The sequence below is a fragment of the Kogia breviceps genome, chromosome 7 (genome assembly GCF_026419965.1).
Source record: "Kogia breviceps isolate mKogBre1 chromosome 7, mKogBre1 haplotype 1, whole genome shotgun sequence".
Classification (NCBI taxonomy): Eukaryota; Metazoa; Chordata; class Mammalia; order Artiodactyla; family Physeteridae; genus Kogia; species Kogia breviceps.
Window position 1 is genome coordinate 42,025,489 of NC_081316.1, and position 17,827 is coordinate 42,043,315.

General features: G+C 44.0%; 1 protein-coding gene across 1 annotated transcript in view; it reads right to left on the reverse strand.

Moving 5' to 3' along the window:
- The window catches only part of SPON1 (spondin 1), a 275,141-nt gene that overhangs the window by 103,851 nt on the left and 153,463 nt on the right, over nucleotides 1–17,827 (reverse strand). Inside the window, exon 6 of the mRNA XM_059070571.2 lies at nucleotides 9,329–9,477. Coding sequence (XP_058926554.1) covers nucleotides 9,329–9,477 — 149 coding nt within the window. The remainder of the gene's footprint in view (nucleotides 1–9,328; nucleotides 9,478–17,827) is intronic.

Consider the following 17,827-nt stretch of genomic DNA (forward strand, 5'->3'; position numbering starts at 1 on the left):
CAGAGCCTTATAAACTGTTTCAGCTTTAAAGAAAAAGAACATCTGCTTGTTTACTGATTCTTGTGCCATAGGTGGTGAGATAATCCTGGCAGCAGGTTTAAGGAATCCGCCAAAGTGAGGCCTCCTGAAGGTGAAATAATCAATGTCTATCTATGTTAGGGTCCACCATTATCTGACCTCTTATGGTCAGGGAAGACTTGAATCTAGCAAAGTATAAAAGTTGGAGTGTTCTTTTCCCTGTATTTCTAGAAATATAAAAGTTGGAGGTTTTTTTCTAGCATTTTTTTCATAAGTGAGTACCCAATCACAGCTCATGATTTTATGCAAGAGACTGTTGCCAGAGCTGCTCAGGTCTTTGCTCACAACCCTCTAACTCTCACCTTTAGCAGGAATGTCCTTGCTCAAATCCTGTCAATCCCCCACCTTTAGCTGGAGTGAACATAAATCTTTAAGTTAAAGGGCCCAGAGATAAGAAAGGAAGTTACAAACAAACAAAAAAACCCAGATGGAAACAGCCGGGACCAAGATAGCAATGAATCTGACCTCCGACAGACCCTGAGTCTCATTACAAGTTAATTTTACTATATTGGCATATTAAATAACACACCTACCAGGGGCTGTGACTGAACATTAAGGACCAAAAAAGGATAAAAAGGGGATGGCACCCTTCTCCCTCGAAAAAGCCTTGCCCCTTCCCCAGTAGACTAATGCATATACCTCCCCATCATTTAGCCTCACTCCTGCTCCCTTTGTCTTTACCCTTTAAAATTAAATCCCTCTGGCCAGGTGGGTAAGAAGTTGATCTGTGAACCTTAGTTCCCACTTCTCCATTCTTTGGCCCCTGAATTAAGCTTGTGCTGCGTTGAACTCAGCATAGGTTTTGTTATTCACTGATTTGAACCAGAACAACCAGAATGGAAAAAGAGCCCTTCCCGCCAAGGCAGAGAGCCTCAGCCAAGCTAGGGCCCAAGCAGGGTCCATATGACTTAATTTGGCAACAAGACGTTTATAGCTTGTGTGTCAATTCACCAATTCAGACATTGGTTGAGCAGCTACTGTGTGTGAGACAGTGTATGAAGTGCTGGAGATGCTAGGTGAACATCAAGAAACATGAAAGACTGAGCTGATGCAAAAGGGTCTCCCTCCTGCTACAAACGTGTAGAAATGCTAGACAAAATATAGCAGGACAAAGTTTCAAAAATACTTAAGGGAGTTTAGAAAAATTCCCTGGAGGCCAGAAAGGAGGAGGAAAGTCTAACCCAAAACTGTGAGTAGGAGCCGATGCATGGGGCCAGGCCTGGCGTATGGCCCCTGGAACTAGAGGTGGAGGTTTTAAAGCCATGCAGGGAGAGAAGGGGAGGTCTCAACTTGGTGTTGGGTGAGATGTGGGAAGACACCCCTGCATCAAGCTGGACATTTTGAAGGGCTGAACAGGGATAAGAAAACCCTCCATCAGTCACTTGGGGGAGGTGGCAAGGAAACTTGTCCTCTGTCCAGGCCCTTGAATGAAAATTCACCTTCAAGAAATAGAAGCCCCAGACTCTCCCATGTGTAACTGCAGAGTCCACATTTACATTGGCCTGGCAGTGGGGAACTCTAAGCTGAGAAATGCCATCAAAAATACAATCTCCCCCTGAGGGGACAACACAACTTGGGCACAGAGGACTCCCACAGGAAACAAAGAAAAACACCCACTGAAGATGAGCAAACAATCCAAAATCAAATGAGGAAAACTAGTGATGGGGAGAGAGGGCAAATTCATCAAATGAACATTAGTCCCTAAGACCCCGAGATAATAGAATAATCTGAATGACACAATTAGATGTGTTTAAAATTGAAAACATTAAAAGTAACCATAATGAAGCAATAGAATAAGAACAGAGTGGTGAGGAAAATCAACAAGTGCTCGCCTTCCAGGGACACAGAACATGCCTGGGAGATGGAAAAGGAAAGAAGCAGGAGAAAGTGGGCATAGAGGGAACCTACCTCAACATAAAAAAGGCCATATATGACAAACCCACAGCAAACATTATTCTCAATGGTGAAAAACTGAAAGCAATTCCTCTAAGATCAGGAACAAGACAAGGGTGATCACTATTATTCAACATAGTTTTGGAAGTCCTAGCCATGGCAATTAGAGAAGAAAAAGAGATAAAAGGAATCCAAATTGGAAAAGAAGAAGTAAAACTGTCACTGTTTGGAGATGACATGATACTATACCTAGAAAATCATAAAGATGCCACCGAAAACTACTAGAGCTAATCAATGAATTTAGAAAAGTCACAGGATACAAAATTAACACACAGAAATCTCTTGCATTCCTATACACTAACAACCAAAGATCAGAAAGAGAAATTAAGGAACAATTCCATTCACCATTGCAAAAAAAAGAATAAAATAACTAGAAATAAACCTACCTAAGGAGGCAAAAGACCTGTATGCAGAAAACTATAAGACACTGATGAAAGAAATCAAAGATGACACAAACAGATGGAGAGATATACCATGTTCTTGGATTGGAAGAAACAAAATTGTGCAAATGACTATACTACCCCAAAGCAATCTACAGATTCAATGCAATCCCTATCAAATTACCAATGGCATTTTTCACAGATCTAGAACAAAAAATTTTATAATTTGTATGGAAACACAAAAGACAGCAAATAGCCAAAGCAACCCTGAGAAAGAAAAACGGAGCTTCTGACTTCAGATTATACTACAAAGCTACAGTAACCAACACAATATGGTACTGGCACAAAAACAGAACTATAGATCAATGGAACAGGATAGAAAGCCCAGAGATATGGTCACCTAATCTATAACAAAGGAGGCAAATATATACAATGGAGAAAAGACAGCCTCTCCAATAACTGGTGCTGGGAAAACTGGACAGCTACATGTAAAAGAATGAAATTAGAACACTCCCTAACACCATACACAAAAATAAACTAAAAATGGATTAAAGATCTAAATGTAAGGTCAGACACTATAAAACTCTTAGAGGAAAATATAGGCAGAACACTCTTTGTCATGAAATGCAGCAAGATCTTTTTTGACCCACCTCCTAGAGTAATGAGACTAAAAACAAAATAAACAAATGGGACCCAATTAAACTTAAAAGCTTTTGCACAGCAAAGGAAACTACAAACAAGACGAAAAGACAACTCTCAGAATGGGAGAAAATATTTTCAAATGGAACAAAGGACAAAGGATTAATCTCCAAAATTTACAAGCAGCTCATGCAGCTCAATATCAAAAAAACAAACAACCGAATCAAAAAATGGGAGGAAGACCTAAATAGACATTTCTCCAAAGAAGCCATACAGATGGTCAAGAGGCACATGAAAAGATGCTCAACATCACTAAGCATTATTAGAGAAATGCAAATCAAAACTACAATGATGGATTTCCCTGGTGGCGCAGTGGTTGAGAGTCCGCCTGCTGATGCAGTGGATGCAGGTTCGTGCCCTGGTCTGGGAAGATCCCACATTCTGCGGAGCAGCTGGGCCCGTGAGCCATGGCTGATGAGCCTGCACGTCCGGAGCCTGTGCTCCACAACAGGAGAGGCCACAACAGTGAGACGCCCGCGTACCACAAAAAAGAAACAAAAACTACAATGACGTATCACCTCACACCAGTCAGAATGGCCTTCATTAAAAAATCTACAAACAATAAATGCTGGAGAGGGTATGGAGAAAAGGGAACCTTCTTGCACAGTTGGTGGGAATGTAAATTGATACAACCACTATGGAGAACAGTATGGAGGTTCCTTTAAAAAACTAAAAATAGAACTACCATATGACCCAGCAATCCTACTACTAGGCACATACCCAGAGAAAACCGTAATTCAAAAAGACACATGCACCCCAATGTTCATTGCAGCACTGTTTACAAGAGCCAGGACATGGAAGCAACCTAAATGTCCATCAACAGATGAATGGATAAAGAAGATGTGGTACACATATATAATGGAATATTACTCAGCCATAAAAGAAACGAAATTGGGTCATTTGTAGAGACGTGGATGGATCTAGAGACTGTCATACAGAGTAAGGTAAGTCAGAAAGAGAAAAACAAATATCAGATATTAACACATATTTGTGGAATCTAAAAAAAAATGGTATAGATGATCTTATTTGAAAAGCAGAAATAGAGACACAGACGTAGAGAGCAAAACAAATGTATGGATACCAAGGGGGAAAAGGGCAGGGGTGGGATGAATTGGGAGCTTGGGATTGACATATATACGCTATTGATACTACGTATAAAATAGATAACTAATGAGAACCTACTGTAAAGCACAGGGAACTCTATTCAATGCTCTGCGGTGACCTAAATCCAAAAAAGAGGGGATGCCTATATACGTACAGCTGATTCACTTTGCTGTACGGTAGAAACTAACACAACATTGTAAAGCAACTATACTCCAATAATTTTTTAAAAAAGAAAAAGAAAATGAAAACGGAAGAAAGGAAGAAAGAGAAAGAAAGAAAGAGAAAGAAAGAAAGAAAGAAAGAAAGGAAGGAAGGAAGGAAGGAAGGAAGGAGGGAGGGAGGAAAGGAAGAAAAGAAGGAAGGAAGAAAGAAAGAAGGGAGGGAGGGAGGCAGGGAGGCAGGCAGGCAGGCAGGAAGGAAGGAAGGAAGGAAGGAAGGAGGGACAATTCAGTCTAGGAGAGGGACCGCACAGAGAGCTGTGGTCGCCCCAGGAAGGGGTGCCACACCCAGCCAGCCCAGAGGAAGGGACAGGGAAACTAATATGTGTCTAACATGTGTCCTCAGGGAATAGGGGGGATGTTAAAGGCCGGGGGGACCCAGAAAATGGCACTTTCAAGGGCTGCCACAGTCTAATGTTTGCATTTCCTCAGCTGCTGCAGAGATTCCCTTAAAGAAACTAAGTACATTATACGGAAATAGTTATTTATGTATCCACCTCTCCCGCCCAATCTGTGAATTTCTCCAGCGTGGAGACAGTGTGTCCTTCATTCACACAAAGCCACACTCCCCCTTCACTGATTCCCCTCTTGCCACACCAGTCTTCTGTCAGTTCTTCAAGCATGATAAGCTCTTTTCTATTTCTGGGTCTCTGCACATGCTGTTGTCACCACCTAGAATGATCTTTTCCTTGTGCTTTTCTTTTGGGTCTCAGCTTAATGGTCTCAGAAAGACCTTCCCTGACTACCTTACTAACAAGGTCCCACCCTACTGCTGTTTTCTAGCCACCTCTTGTTGGTTTCTTTCTCTTACCATAAATTATAATTATGTAACCCTTTTTTCTTCTTGTCTCCCCCATTAGAATGCAGACTCCATGAAGGCAGGGAATGATCTGTTCACTGTTGGATCTCTAACGCCTTAGTAAAGTTATCAAGTAAATTACTCATGCAAGTAACAATTATGAAGCAATTAAAACTATACCCAGCTCAGAGGATACAGAGATGGAAAGCATGGATTTGAACTTTGCAGTTTAGTGAGGGAGAGACATCAAACAAGGACCTGCATCATTATGTGATGATGGTAATGATGAGGGAGGTACAGGGTGTTGTGGGAGCACCTGGCAAGGGCATGGATTTTGTAGAGAATTCAGGAAGGCTCCCAGGAAGAAGCAACGTTTAAGCCGAGTCCTGAAGGATAGATGGAGTTCACCAGCTGATGGGGTGCTGGAAGATGTTCCAGGCTGACAGAAGGCCCAGATGCAAGAGGGACATGGCTCTGGAGAGTCTGAAAGAGGTTCTGCATGGGTATAGCTGAGAGCTGCAGCAAGAAATAAGATGGGGGAGGTAAACAAGCCAGATCATAGAGGGTTTTCAAGCTAGGGTAAGGAGTTTGGACTTTATCTTGCTGTCAATCGGGAGCCATTAAACATCTTAATTGGGAGAGGGGCAAAATCCAATTGGTATTTTATAAAATGGCCGTGGGGCAGTGTGGAAAACAGGAAGAGGACTGGAGGCAGGGAGAGCAGATGGCTAGTGCAATAATTTAGGCAAGAGGTGAGGATGGTTTAAATAGAGGTGCGGTAATGAGGAAGTGACCTGGAGGAATTTAGAAGAGAAGGTGGAAGTTGGGACAGGGGGCACAATCACGGATGATGCCTAGCTTTCTAGCATGAATAACATGGTGAAGGGGGCACCATCTTTGGTCCACATCCAGCAGAGAACCAGACACCTAGTATACATGCCATAGATGTCTACTTAACGAAGTAGAAATGGTCTTAGTGAAACATTTTCTTAAGATGAGTATACACCAGCTCACTTTTGGGTCCTGGGTCTACCTACAAGTGTGATCTGCCATTCCCTACTGCCTCTACCTGCCTTGGGTTACTCATTTGTGACCTGCCAGGCCAGCCTTAGTTCAGTATTTCTAATCCACAGTCCCCAGCAGGACCCATTTGCCTCTGTCCCCTGCTAAGAAGTGTGCCTTGTGCCCTTCCCCCACCCTCTCTGGTCACCAGTGTCATTATTGCCAATAATGCTGCTGTAATTTTTCATTAATTTTCTTGGTGTTTTGAAGTTATGGTAACATTAAAATTTATACTCAATAATATTATTACAGTTTTCCACTACTAATGCGATTATTATTTTTGTTCATTTGTGTTTGAAAGCCATTAGCATAAGATTTCCTCCAACAATATCTGCTGTGATTTGTAATGCCCTTGAAACTTGCAGCAAGCGATAAGTCTATAATAAGAGAAGGCTGGGAAGCTTATAAATGTCTTTCTTGGGAAAACAGGGCTTTTATTTTCATCCTGGTTGGACTCGGGTTCTTTGATAGAGCAGCTGGTAGGATATAATGTATTAAAGGCTGAGAACACAGTGTTAGTTTGTAGATGTGTTCAAACAGGTTCCTGGTTATTCAGAGGACACTTCTATATTGTAGGAGGATTCATATTCTTGTTCCTTTTTTATGCTGTTTCTTACCTGACTTCCAGAAAAATATAATAAATGGTGTGCTTGCAGGGAACAATATTTAGAACCATGAATTATTTGGAAGAGAAGGGACCCTGAAATCACTCTATCCTCCTGACTTTCTAAGGACCTGGGGAGCTGGATGCGTGGCTTAGCAGAGCTCTGGAAACAGGCTTATTTCAGAGGCTAGACAGGGGAGTTTCTCTGTGGGGCAGGGATAAGCAGGGCCGGCGTCATCAGTGTGTGACCTGTTCAGACTCTCAGGGCCCCGTGCTGTGAAATTCAATGTCACCATCTTGAAATTCTTAAGTTTAGAACAAGGGATCCCACATTTTCACTAGGCTCTGCAAATTATGTATCTGGTACTACATACAGGTTTTGGAGTCAGACAGGCTTGGGTTCAAGTTCTGGAACTCTCTAACTATTGACTGTGCCTCAGTTTCCTTATCAGAAAAAATGGGAAATTTAATATTGTCTTCTCCAAGTAGAGGTGAGAGCTAAAAGCACATGTTCAGCATCTAGAGGGCCTGACAGGTGGTGACAAACCCTAGGACATGCTCAGTGGGATTTTTAACTCCATGTGCGATAACCATAATTAAACACTGTTATGGCTTAATGTCAAGAACACTAGCCAGCTGGGAGAGCCAGACATCGTCAGTGTGTACAGAAGCTAACCCCAGGTGTGCTGATCAGGAACACACCGAGCAAAGAACATTTTCCTAAGGGGGGCATAAGGCGGGGGGTTCCATCCATCAGTTTTCAGCCTTTTTACTGCTATGACACATGACAGATAATGCTTGCTGGTACAATGTGGTCTCAGTTTCTCACAATTCATACACGCTTCCCTTCTCTCCAGAAACCTCTCAAGATAGCCAATGAGTGACACAGGCATTATTATGAAGATGCCCTTGACCTTGATCTAATTAATTTGCAAACTTTAGTATTTCAACTATTATTTGTAATAGATGTTCTCCGACATACGACACAACAGAACAGATATAGCCAGTGTATCACAATTCCATGCTTGAGAACCAGGAACCCCACCAAGGGATACTGCCTCCATGACAGGCTGGAGAGACCAGGACCAATATGAAGCCCTTCATGACTTAGCAGATGAACATGATTGTGCTGTAGCCCGAATGAGTGATGCCAGTTACGAGGCATGGCAGTCAGAGTCAGGGAAACACCAAGTTGTTGGTATGATAAACTTGTGATGAATGACATGCTGTCTCAAAACACAGGGTTAAACATTTTTTCCGAGAACGGAGAAAGGTTTTAAATCAAATTAATGAGAAACATAAGCTAATTCCTGGGTGTTTTTGGACTCTGGTCCAAAGAATTCCTCAGGGGATTATAGTAGGAATCAGGTGACCTTTGCTGCATTCAGTTTAGGGTTTGCAGGAGCCTGGAGTCCATATGGTAGACATCAGGAGGAAGGGCTAGGGGCCTCAGCTCTGCTTGCCCTGCTGCAATACACATCATGAGACACAGGGCCCGGTGTCTTCAGGGCCCCTGCAGTGTCTCAGGAGATGTGTGCAGGACCCTAAGCAGGCAACAGCCTCTCAGTGGCCTGTGCTGGAAATGACCACACTCCAAGCACGGTTTGCTCTTTCCTTACTTCCTCCTGCGCACTTGTGAGCCGTGAGATGTGGGTGCCTACCCAGCTCTCTCAGGTCCAAAGGGCTTTTGTGGGTAGTGATGGCCAAAGCTGGACCATCTCCTCCCCACAGTGCAGCCTGTGAATGACCTTCGAAAAACCATAGCTCTTCTTTCAAGATCCCTCATCAGCCTCCTTCTAGTGCTTTTGATGAGGGATGATGGTACTTCCCAACAGACAGAAAAGAATGACGGACAAATGCTCCCTTATCTCTCATTGGTATGAATGGGGTCCTAGATAATAGTCTGGCTCCTGGGCCCACATGACACAGTACATGGTACATAGAAGATGCTTCCATCTATAATGATTATGATTAATCACTGACTAATTTATCAAACACCTCAAGACATAGATGCAAAAAGCATGTGTCAATAAATAAATGTTTCTCTTTGGAAATGGTGATTTTAGCTTAGACTGAATGTCACTCCCCCAACCCTCTCATGGATCAGAGTAAGAAAACCGTAATCCACCGCACTGACCCCTGGGAGAACAGAGACATGGTATCCCAACAATGCAGCCACAGTAGCAGCTTTTAGCACAAGCTGAAGAAACCACAAATGCAGTTAGGGAAAATCTGAGACGACAAGATGGACGTTTGTGTCTCTGTCCTCTACTGAACATAAACCCCTTCAAACTCAGCAAATAGATTTCACTTCCTAAGGTACCAATTTTCCAACACATTGTACTGTAAATTTCGAGCCCCTGGGAAAGAAAGCTAAAGGATGCTTGACTGCATTTCTGGGTTTTGGTCCTTCTGTGATTGTTTTTCTTACCTGTTGTCGAATTTCCTCCTCCATTTTCACCGGTGAACCCAATTCTGCAACTTGTTTGACGCCTTCACTAGCATATCCTCCATACTCCCATAGCACGTAATTCTTGGAGTGGGATCCGCCGATGATTGCAGACCAGTGATTTGCCCGACCTGGGAAAGCGAATCAGGATGCAGGTATCAGTGTGTATGTGGCTAAAACACATGTCCCTTAAAGGATGGGAAGGAGGTGTAATCGGACAATGATTCAAGCAGCGTTGGCTAAGCACCTGCCCTGTGTTAGGTCTGCACTATTCTGGGATGAATAGGACAGTCCCTGTAAGCAAGTGTGTCTTGGGGATATATGACAGGGCAATGGGTAGATGTCTAAACAAGACACAGACAGAGGTGGCCCAGAATGATGACTCCTGTCTGGAAGGATCTTAGAGAAGAAGAAAGTTGAGAGAATTTTTAAGTGGTGAGCAGATTTGTAAGACAGAACAGAGAGGAAAGGCTATTTCTGGCAGACTCAGAAACATTAAATAATATTGTGTGTTTGGGGGAGCCATAAGTAATTTAGCATTGCTGTGTCACAACTGTCAACGGGAGAGGCAGGAAATGATGCCAGGGAGGTAGGAAGGGACCTGCTCAAATGAGTTTGGATGTCATTTGAAAGGGTCTGAAACCACTGAAGGGTTCTGGGCAGGGGAACGGCACGATCACTCTTGAATTTTAGATAAATCATCCAGGCAGCAGCATGAAGAATGCATTAGAGGGAGCAAAATTGGAGTGTGAAGCTGGGGAGGTCAGCACGGAGCAAAAGGTAAAGGGAGTGAATGGGGAATTAGGCTTGACAGTTCCTGGGAAAAAGCACTGCTGTTTCTAGCTGGCTTTTTTTTTTTTAACATCTTTATTGGAGTATAATTGCTTTTTAGCTGGCTTTTACATACCTTCCAGGGTGAGGGGCAGGCAGGCTAGCCATGTGAAAGCATGGGAAAGGTGGTTTGGACACAAGGACATGACCGGTCTACTGCGGTTTGGTGAGGATCATGCAGGACAATGACTGCAGTGGGATGTAGCAGGGAATTAATGGATGACACAGAGGGAGAACAGGATAAGATCTGGACAGGACCAAGACAGAACTTAGCCTGAAGAGTTTTCCATCTCAGGAGGGAGGAAGGAGAGGGGAGAGTCAACACCAGCACCACCCTGGATTTGTTTTTGCATGTGATGAATATAGATGCATATATATTGATTACTAAGTTACATACAATTCATCATGGGGTTGGCTCAGTTGTCCGCAATTCTTTGGTTGGTTTTATAAAGTCTTAAGTTAAGGAACATTTTCAGGCATAGCGAAGAGGACAACTTGAACTGAGTGGACCCAGCTGACATTTGCAGTTTATCACCCCGTGGCCCAGAGTGGGCAGAACTCTCCACGCTACCCCACCCCTTAAGAAAGTGATTCTGAACAGGCCCTGATCTTGTTCACATCTGCCACCTGCTACCCCACGGTGCTCTGACCCAAAGGCACATCAAGAACATGGGCACAAAGCCACCTTCCCAGCCTGCTGCGGGATGACATGATCCAGGCATCTGACATCACCATGTGGGTCCGCCCAACATGGATCATTATTTCCCACATATCAGGGAAATGCAAGCTCCATGTCATGTCCCTAGAGAAGACAGATGCAGATGTTGCCAGCTATTTCTCTAACTCACTTCCTGAGTAGGGAGGATGTCCTGGCTATCATCTAGGCCAAGAGCACTGCTTGTGTAGGGGCAAGGGTAAGAATCAGTCATGACCTTTGGTTCATGATGTGAACACAGGGAGACCAGTTTCAGCATCTCTTATTCCCCCGGCTCTGTTCCACCAAAATGTGCCCTCGTTCCAGACCCAACCTACCTGCAATTTCATACTTCAGTGGCTCAGCACATGCTTCTCCCTCTGTGCTTTCCTCCTCTTGTCATGGCTGACTCATTCCTCCTTTATAATTTACCCAGAAGCCTCCCAAGACCACCATAGAATGACTTAGGCCCTTGTCTTCTGATCACATTTTTTTAAAAATTGAAGTATAGCTGATTTACAATATTTTATTAATTTCAGGTATACAACACAGTGATTCAATATTTTTATAAAGTTAAAGTTATTACAAAATAATGGCTATATTTCTCTGTGCTGTACAATATATCCTTGCTGCTTACCTATTTTATACTTAGTAGTTTGTATATCTTAATCCCATACCCCTATCTTGCCCCTCCCCTTCCCCTTTCCCCACTGGTAACTACTAGTTTGTCCTATCAGCAGAGATCGCATTTACGATCCCTGCTACACACGTCTGTTTTCCCATTAGACTGTAAGCTCCCTGAGGAAGCCTGTCTTCAGACTGTATCCCCAGTGCCTAGCACTGAGCTTGCAGCATTGTGAATGCTTAGTACATGTTTCCTGAAGCATTCATCCAGTCAAATGAAAAGGTGGCAGTATATGTGCTCCAAGTGTTTGGGAGCAGGCTGGCACAGATTTGATTCTATGTGATTAAATTCAAGTCTCAGTTCGGCAGAGTCCTAACTCCTACTGGGCTAAAGCTCTCAGCTATTCTGCATGCTGTTAAAAATAAACACCAAACAACAACAAAAAGGAAAGGCATGGGTCTCAGAGCCAGCAGACAGGGATTCAAATCCCGGCATTTCCCACTTACTAGTTGGGTACACTTGGTCAAATTCCAATTACTTTATTTCCCTGAGTCCCAGCTCCCTCTTTTGTAATTCAAGGGTGATAATGCCTACCTTATTGACCTGTTATAAGAATTAAATTCAATTTTTAAAATAATGACATAATATATGTGCAATCACTGACACACAATAGACCCTCAATAATGATAGCTTCCTCCTTCCCTGGTTGTTTGGGAGGCTACAAAAATGAGTAAATCATGAACCTGCCTTTAATTCAATATAGGAGATAAGAGATACATAATATGAACTAAGATAAGAGACTAGGAACAAGCACAATCACAGGGGGATTAGGGGATGGACCCAGATGGCTCTTTCTGGTTTATTCATTCAACTTCCACTTACTATGTGCCAAGCACAGTGGCAGGCCCTGGGCACCAACACCCAGAGTTGTGCAAATTAATTGGGCTGGTTTGGGAGAGAACTACGAAAACTTTAAAGAACTGTGCAAAAAAAAAGTCTCTGTAGGTGTGTTTTTTTTTTTTTTTTTTAATTTATTTATTTTTTTGCGGTACGCGGGCCCCTCACTGCTGTGGCCTCTCCCGTTGCGGAGCACAGGCTCCGGACGCGCAGGCTAGCGGCCATGGCTCAGGGCCCAGCCGCTCCGCGGCATGTGGGATCTTCCCGGACCGGGGCAAGAACCCGTGTCCCCTGCGTCGGCAGGCAGACTCTCAACCACTGCGCCACCAGGGAAGCCCGTCTCTGTAGTTTTATAGACAGAAAGCACTATGGGAATCCACAAGAGGAATCCACAAGAAGGCAGCAGAGGAAGGACATGTTCCCCTGGGAAGCAGACTCCCATGGGAAAACTGGCAGGACAGCAGGAGTAGGAATTCTATTAAAAATAGGTAAGAGGATTAACACCTGTTAGGTGTTAGGCATAATGCTTTCCGAGGTGTAACTCTCACTACAACCTCATTGTCATCTTATAAGTGAGGAAATCAAGGCCCAAAGATGTTAAGGAACCTATCCAAGCTCACAGAGCTAGCAAGGGGGCAAAGCTGGGGTTCAAACCCAGATCCGCCTGACCCCAGAACACACGCTCGTTTCCCACATCCCATTGAGAGGTCAGGAAATGGAGACCATTAGGTGGACTGGAGAGTTAGAAGACAAAGAGATAAGATGAAAAAGAAAGTCAGGGCCAGGTTGCAGAGGGTTCTGAGTGTCCACTGTGGTAAATGGCATCGGAAGAGAGAGAAACGTGATGGAAGTTTCCTTCTGGGAAGAATGACATGACAATAGTTAACATGCAGGGAGTTGTTACTATGTGCCAGGCACTGTGTCACGGACTTGATCTATATTATTACATTAAATACTCAAAAAAGAAAATTCATTTTTTTCAAACCCAATAGAATTGTTTAGTAGTTCAAATATATAATAGAGAAACATAACTGTGAGCTTGCCTTATAATCTTCTGTTTTACTGTAACACTATATCAATGGGAAAAAATGCCTTCTGAGATTCAAACAATTAACTTATAAAAGAATGATCAGATCAGAAATTTAACAAAGAACTCCCTTCATAGCAAATGTTTATTTAAAAGAACTTTTATGAAATATTCAGACATTAAGAAGTACTTATATGTAGCATATGCCTTTAAAATTAATTAGAAAATTCTTTTGATATAGATGCTATCATAATTTCCACCTTTCACATGAGGAAACTAACCTGAGATCACCAAAGCAAATGATTGAAGATGCTGAGATTCAAAGTCAGGTCTGTCTGGTGCTACAGCCCAGCTTTCCTCCACCCCACTGCATCACATCTCTGGCAGGACACGCCAGCTGTAGGAGGGGAGAGGGCTCAAGGGTGAGGAGACCAAACAGGAGATCCATCAACATCCCCTGGATGAGTTGTGTAGGGCCTGACTTAGGGCAGTGGAAAGGAAATGAGAACATGGAACCAGAGGTATGAGCCGGTAAGATCAGGGAGGATCGGACAGTCTGTGGGAGTCAGTTTAGTGAAGTAGTTAAAACTCTGGTTTTTGGAGCAGACCAACATGTATTCTAGTCTCCAATCTGAAACTTCCTAGATTGAATATGTTCGTCACTCTCAACTCAGTTTCCTCATCTGTAAAGTAGGGATATTGACACCAGCCTCGTGGTGTTTTTCTGAGGCTGATGTCCATGAAGTAATGACTAGTTAACACACAAAATGGGCTCAGTAAATACCAGCAGGTCAAATTAAATCTGAATGGGGCAAGGCAAAGCCAGACAAGCTTCTGGAAGGCATGGGACCAAAAGGAATCTGATTCGGTGATTGGGTGCAGTTTGACTTAGAACTGGTGGGCAGAGATGACACGAATGTCAGATGCAAGAACCTGAGTCTGAAGAAAATGGTACGGAGTCATCTAAAGGGGACTCAGTTGTCTAGAGCTGGCAGAATGAGGTGCTAAGCAGACCCCAATTAGTTGGGGCACAGAGTTTAGCCCCAGGCCCCACCATCCTCCAGGAAATAAGGGATGAGAGGAAGAGAAGCCCCAGGTAACAGGAGGCCTGGGGAGAAGGGGACAAAGTAAATGCTCATGAATTTCTTTTTTTTTTTTTTTTTTTGCGGTATGCGGGCCTCTCACTGTTGTGGCCTCTCCCGTTGCGGAGCACAGGCTCCGGACACGCAGGCCCAGCGGCCATGGCTCACGGGCTTAGTCGCTCCGCGGCATGTGGGATCTTCCCGGACCAGGGCACGAACCCGTGTCTCCTGCATCGGCAGGCGGATTCTCAACCACTGCGCCACCAGGGAAGCCCTCATGAATTTCTTAAAGGAATACTCAGTGGGACTACCACTGGGGTCCTTGGTAGAACACTTGGGCTTCAGCCTCAGGGGAAAGGCAGAGAAACAAACAACTACTGCCAACTCTTTGGCTCTCAGGGAAGGCCACAGCTCTTTGGGTTAGCATGTCTCTCTCTGACTCCAGCAGTGTTTAAGTGGCTCACACATAGCTGGGTCTAGATGGTTACTCGCAGTAGCTTGGATGAGGCATAGATGAGATGAGGCAGGTGGGAAGCTGGGAGGAAGAAATGATTAGATAGGTGAGTTTGAGACACTGCTAGCCAACCAGGTGTGCATCTGTCTGAAAAGCCACTCCAGGGGGACATCCTGAATATATGTGTACTCGCCTCATTTTTGAAATCTCTTCTTTGTCATCACTGGTGATAAATTACCGGGGTTCACAATGATGCCTAGAAGGCTACTGCTGATGAAACAGGAACCGTGTCTTGCCTTTGTCTGGTGTAGGAGGAAGCATGGTGCACAGCAGATGGATTCTCTGAGGTGTTCTGCATATGGCAGGTATTCAGTAACAGCCAGATTTCCTGGACTGCTTTGCCAGTGGCTGCATTTCCCTGCCCATCCCAATCCTGCAGAAGCCACCCATTCATTTCCTTGACACTCACTCATAGCGCTTCACTGGAGAATATCCTACAGCCTTGGGGACTAGTTTGCTACAACCTCCTGCTACCCAACCTTAGCCTCAACCATCATATCGGAGCAAATCTTTGTCTGGGGACCTGGTTGGGCCCTTATGGAATCTGTTATAGTAGCTACACCAGAGCTCCTCCAGTCTCTAAGTCCTAGCCTCCTCTCCCCTTCTCTCTTAGTAGATGACTTTGTTACTTAACTTTTCTAAGAAAACAAAGAAAGGTCAACACACCCCCAGACTTACCCGGGCACCACGTGGCCAGTGATCAACAGAAAAACGCTGTGGACCTTTCAGCCCTGTTTGTAAAAGTTGTCTTGCCTCTCACTTTTCCCTCTTGCCCTGGTTATTCTCACCCTAAGCTCAATTCCAGAATCTGCCTGATTTCTGACACTTTGGATTTGGACACAGAACTTGGCTCCTCTGGGTTTGCCCCTGGGTGCTGCCCAGGACACAGCCTGTACTTGCCCTCTGGCTCTTCCTGCTCTTGGCTGCTTCAGGAACTCACTCTGACCGAGCTAATCTGGTTTTTAGGATCCCGTCCCAGTATAGCCTACTGGAAAAAACCTTGCATGGGGAGATCTGTCATTTAGGCCAGAAATTCCTCAACTTTCTATCATTCTGCCTTCTTTACTCAGCTAGCTTTTTCTTTTCCTTCCTTAAGGTCTCAGGATAAGTGTCACTTTTCCATTCCAGGAAAACACTCAGGCAACTGATTACAGTCTTTTGCATCTCCCTGAGGCCTCCCATAATAATATTCTATTCTATTAACTAATTAATCAAATTAACATTTACTAGGCAAATACTATGTACTGAGCCAGGGATCAGTAAGCGATACCCACTCCCTATTTGTGTTCCAATAAAGTTTTATAGTTTACATATTATTTATGTATTGTTTATGGCTGCTTTCATGCTACAACGGTAGAGTCAAGTAGTTACAGCAGAGACCGTTTGGCCTGCAAACCCTAAAATAGTTATTATCTGGCCCTTTATCAAAAAAAGTTTCTTAAAATGTGTGCCAGGCCATGGTGACTCTGAAAAGAATCAGATTTTGTCCCTGTCCTTGAAATGTTCAGTGTGGAGGGTAGGATGGAGGGCATGAAGGATAGGTCATAACAGGCAATTACAATAAAATGTGAGCAATACAGATTTTTTTTTTTTTGTGGTACGTGGGCCTCTCACTGTTGTGGCCTCTCCCGTTGCGGAGCACAGGCTCTGGACGCACAGGCTCAGCAGCCATGGCTCACGGGCCCAGCTGCTCCGTGGCATGTGGGATGTTCCCGGACCGGGGAACGAACCCGTGTGTCCTGCATCGGCAGGCAGACTCTCAACCACCGCGCCACCAGGGAAGCCCAACAATACAACTTTGATAAAGGCAAAACCAGAGTGATAAAAAAGCATAAATAAGGGGACATTTAACCCAGACTATACCAGAGAAGGCTTCCTGGAGGAGATGGCAGCTGAGCAGCACTCTGAAGGATAAGTAGGAATTAGAAAGGCAATTAGGGGGTATTTAGGCAATTAGGAAGGGTATTTTTTTTTTTTTGCAGAGGGATCTGTATGTGCAAAAGCAGAGCATAAGAAAAGCCAGAGGTACATGAAAAACCAAAAGTAGGTCAAGGGGTGTGTGTGGGGGGGGGGGGGGGGTGGTGTGTGGTGTGTTGTGTGGTGTGTGTGTGTGTGTGTGTGTGTGTGTGTGTGTGTGTGTGTAAGAAAGAGATTATTGGTAATGAAGCCAGTCAGCTAAGCAGACCATGGAGAGATATGAATGTCTTCACAGTAAGTTTTTATTTTATCTTGAAGGCAATGTGAAGAAGACAGTAAGACATTCCTGTCTACAGACAACTCCCATATCTATATATGCTCATGCAACTTCTGCTTCTGACTCTGATGTAGTAAATGGCACTGGACTAGCCCTCTGGACATAAGTAACTATAAAACTGGGCAAAATATATGAAGTACCAATTTTCAGAAGTTGGAAAACAGACAGCAAAGGACAATGATCCCTGAGAGAAGGGAAACACAAGAGATGAGCCCCAGGTCTGTCCTGGACATTTTCTGGTTTGTGATGCAGGAAAGTTGAGCACAACAGAGAATGGCAATCTGGCTAAACTGATGACGTAGAAATAGGAATTTGAGGCTGCTGAGATAGATAGGGTTTACTAGTAAAAATGCCAGAGAGGAGAGAGCTGCACAGAGAAGTTCAGAAATATGCATAAAACTCCCCTTAAATCTGTGACCAAACACTAAGCTGCACATGTGCAGGGTGGGACTCCACAGGCCTAGGAGAGTATACTTACTGGAGAGCTAAGAGCTGAATGGAAATTCCAGAGATCCCACAATGCTAGAGATGTAGGACTTCCAACCATCCATATTAAA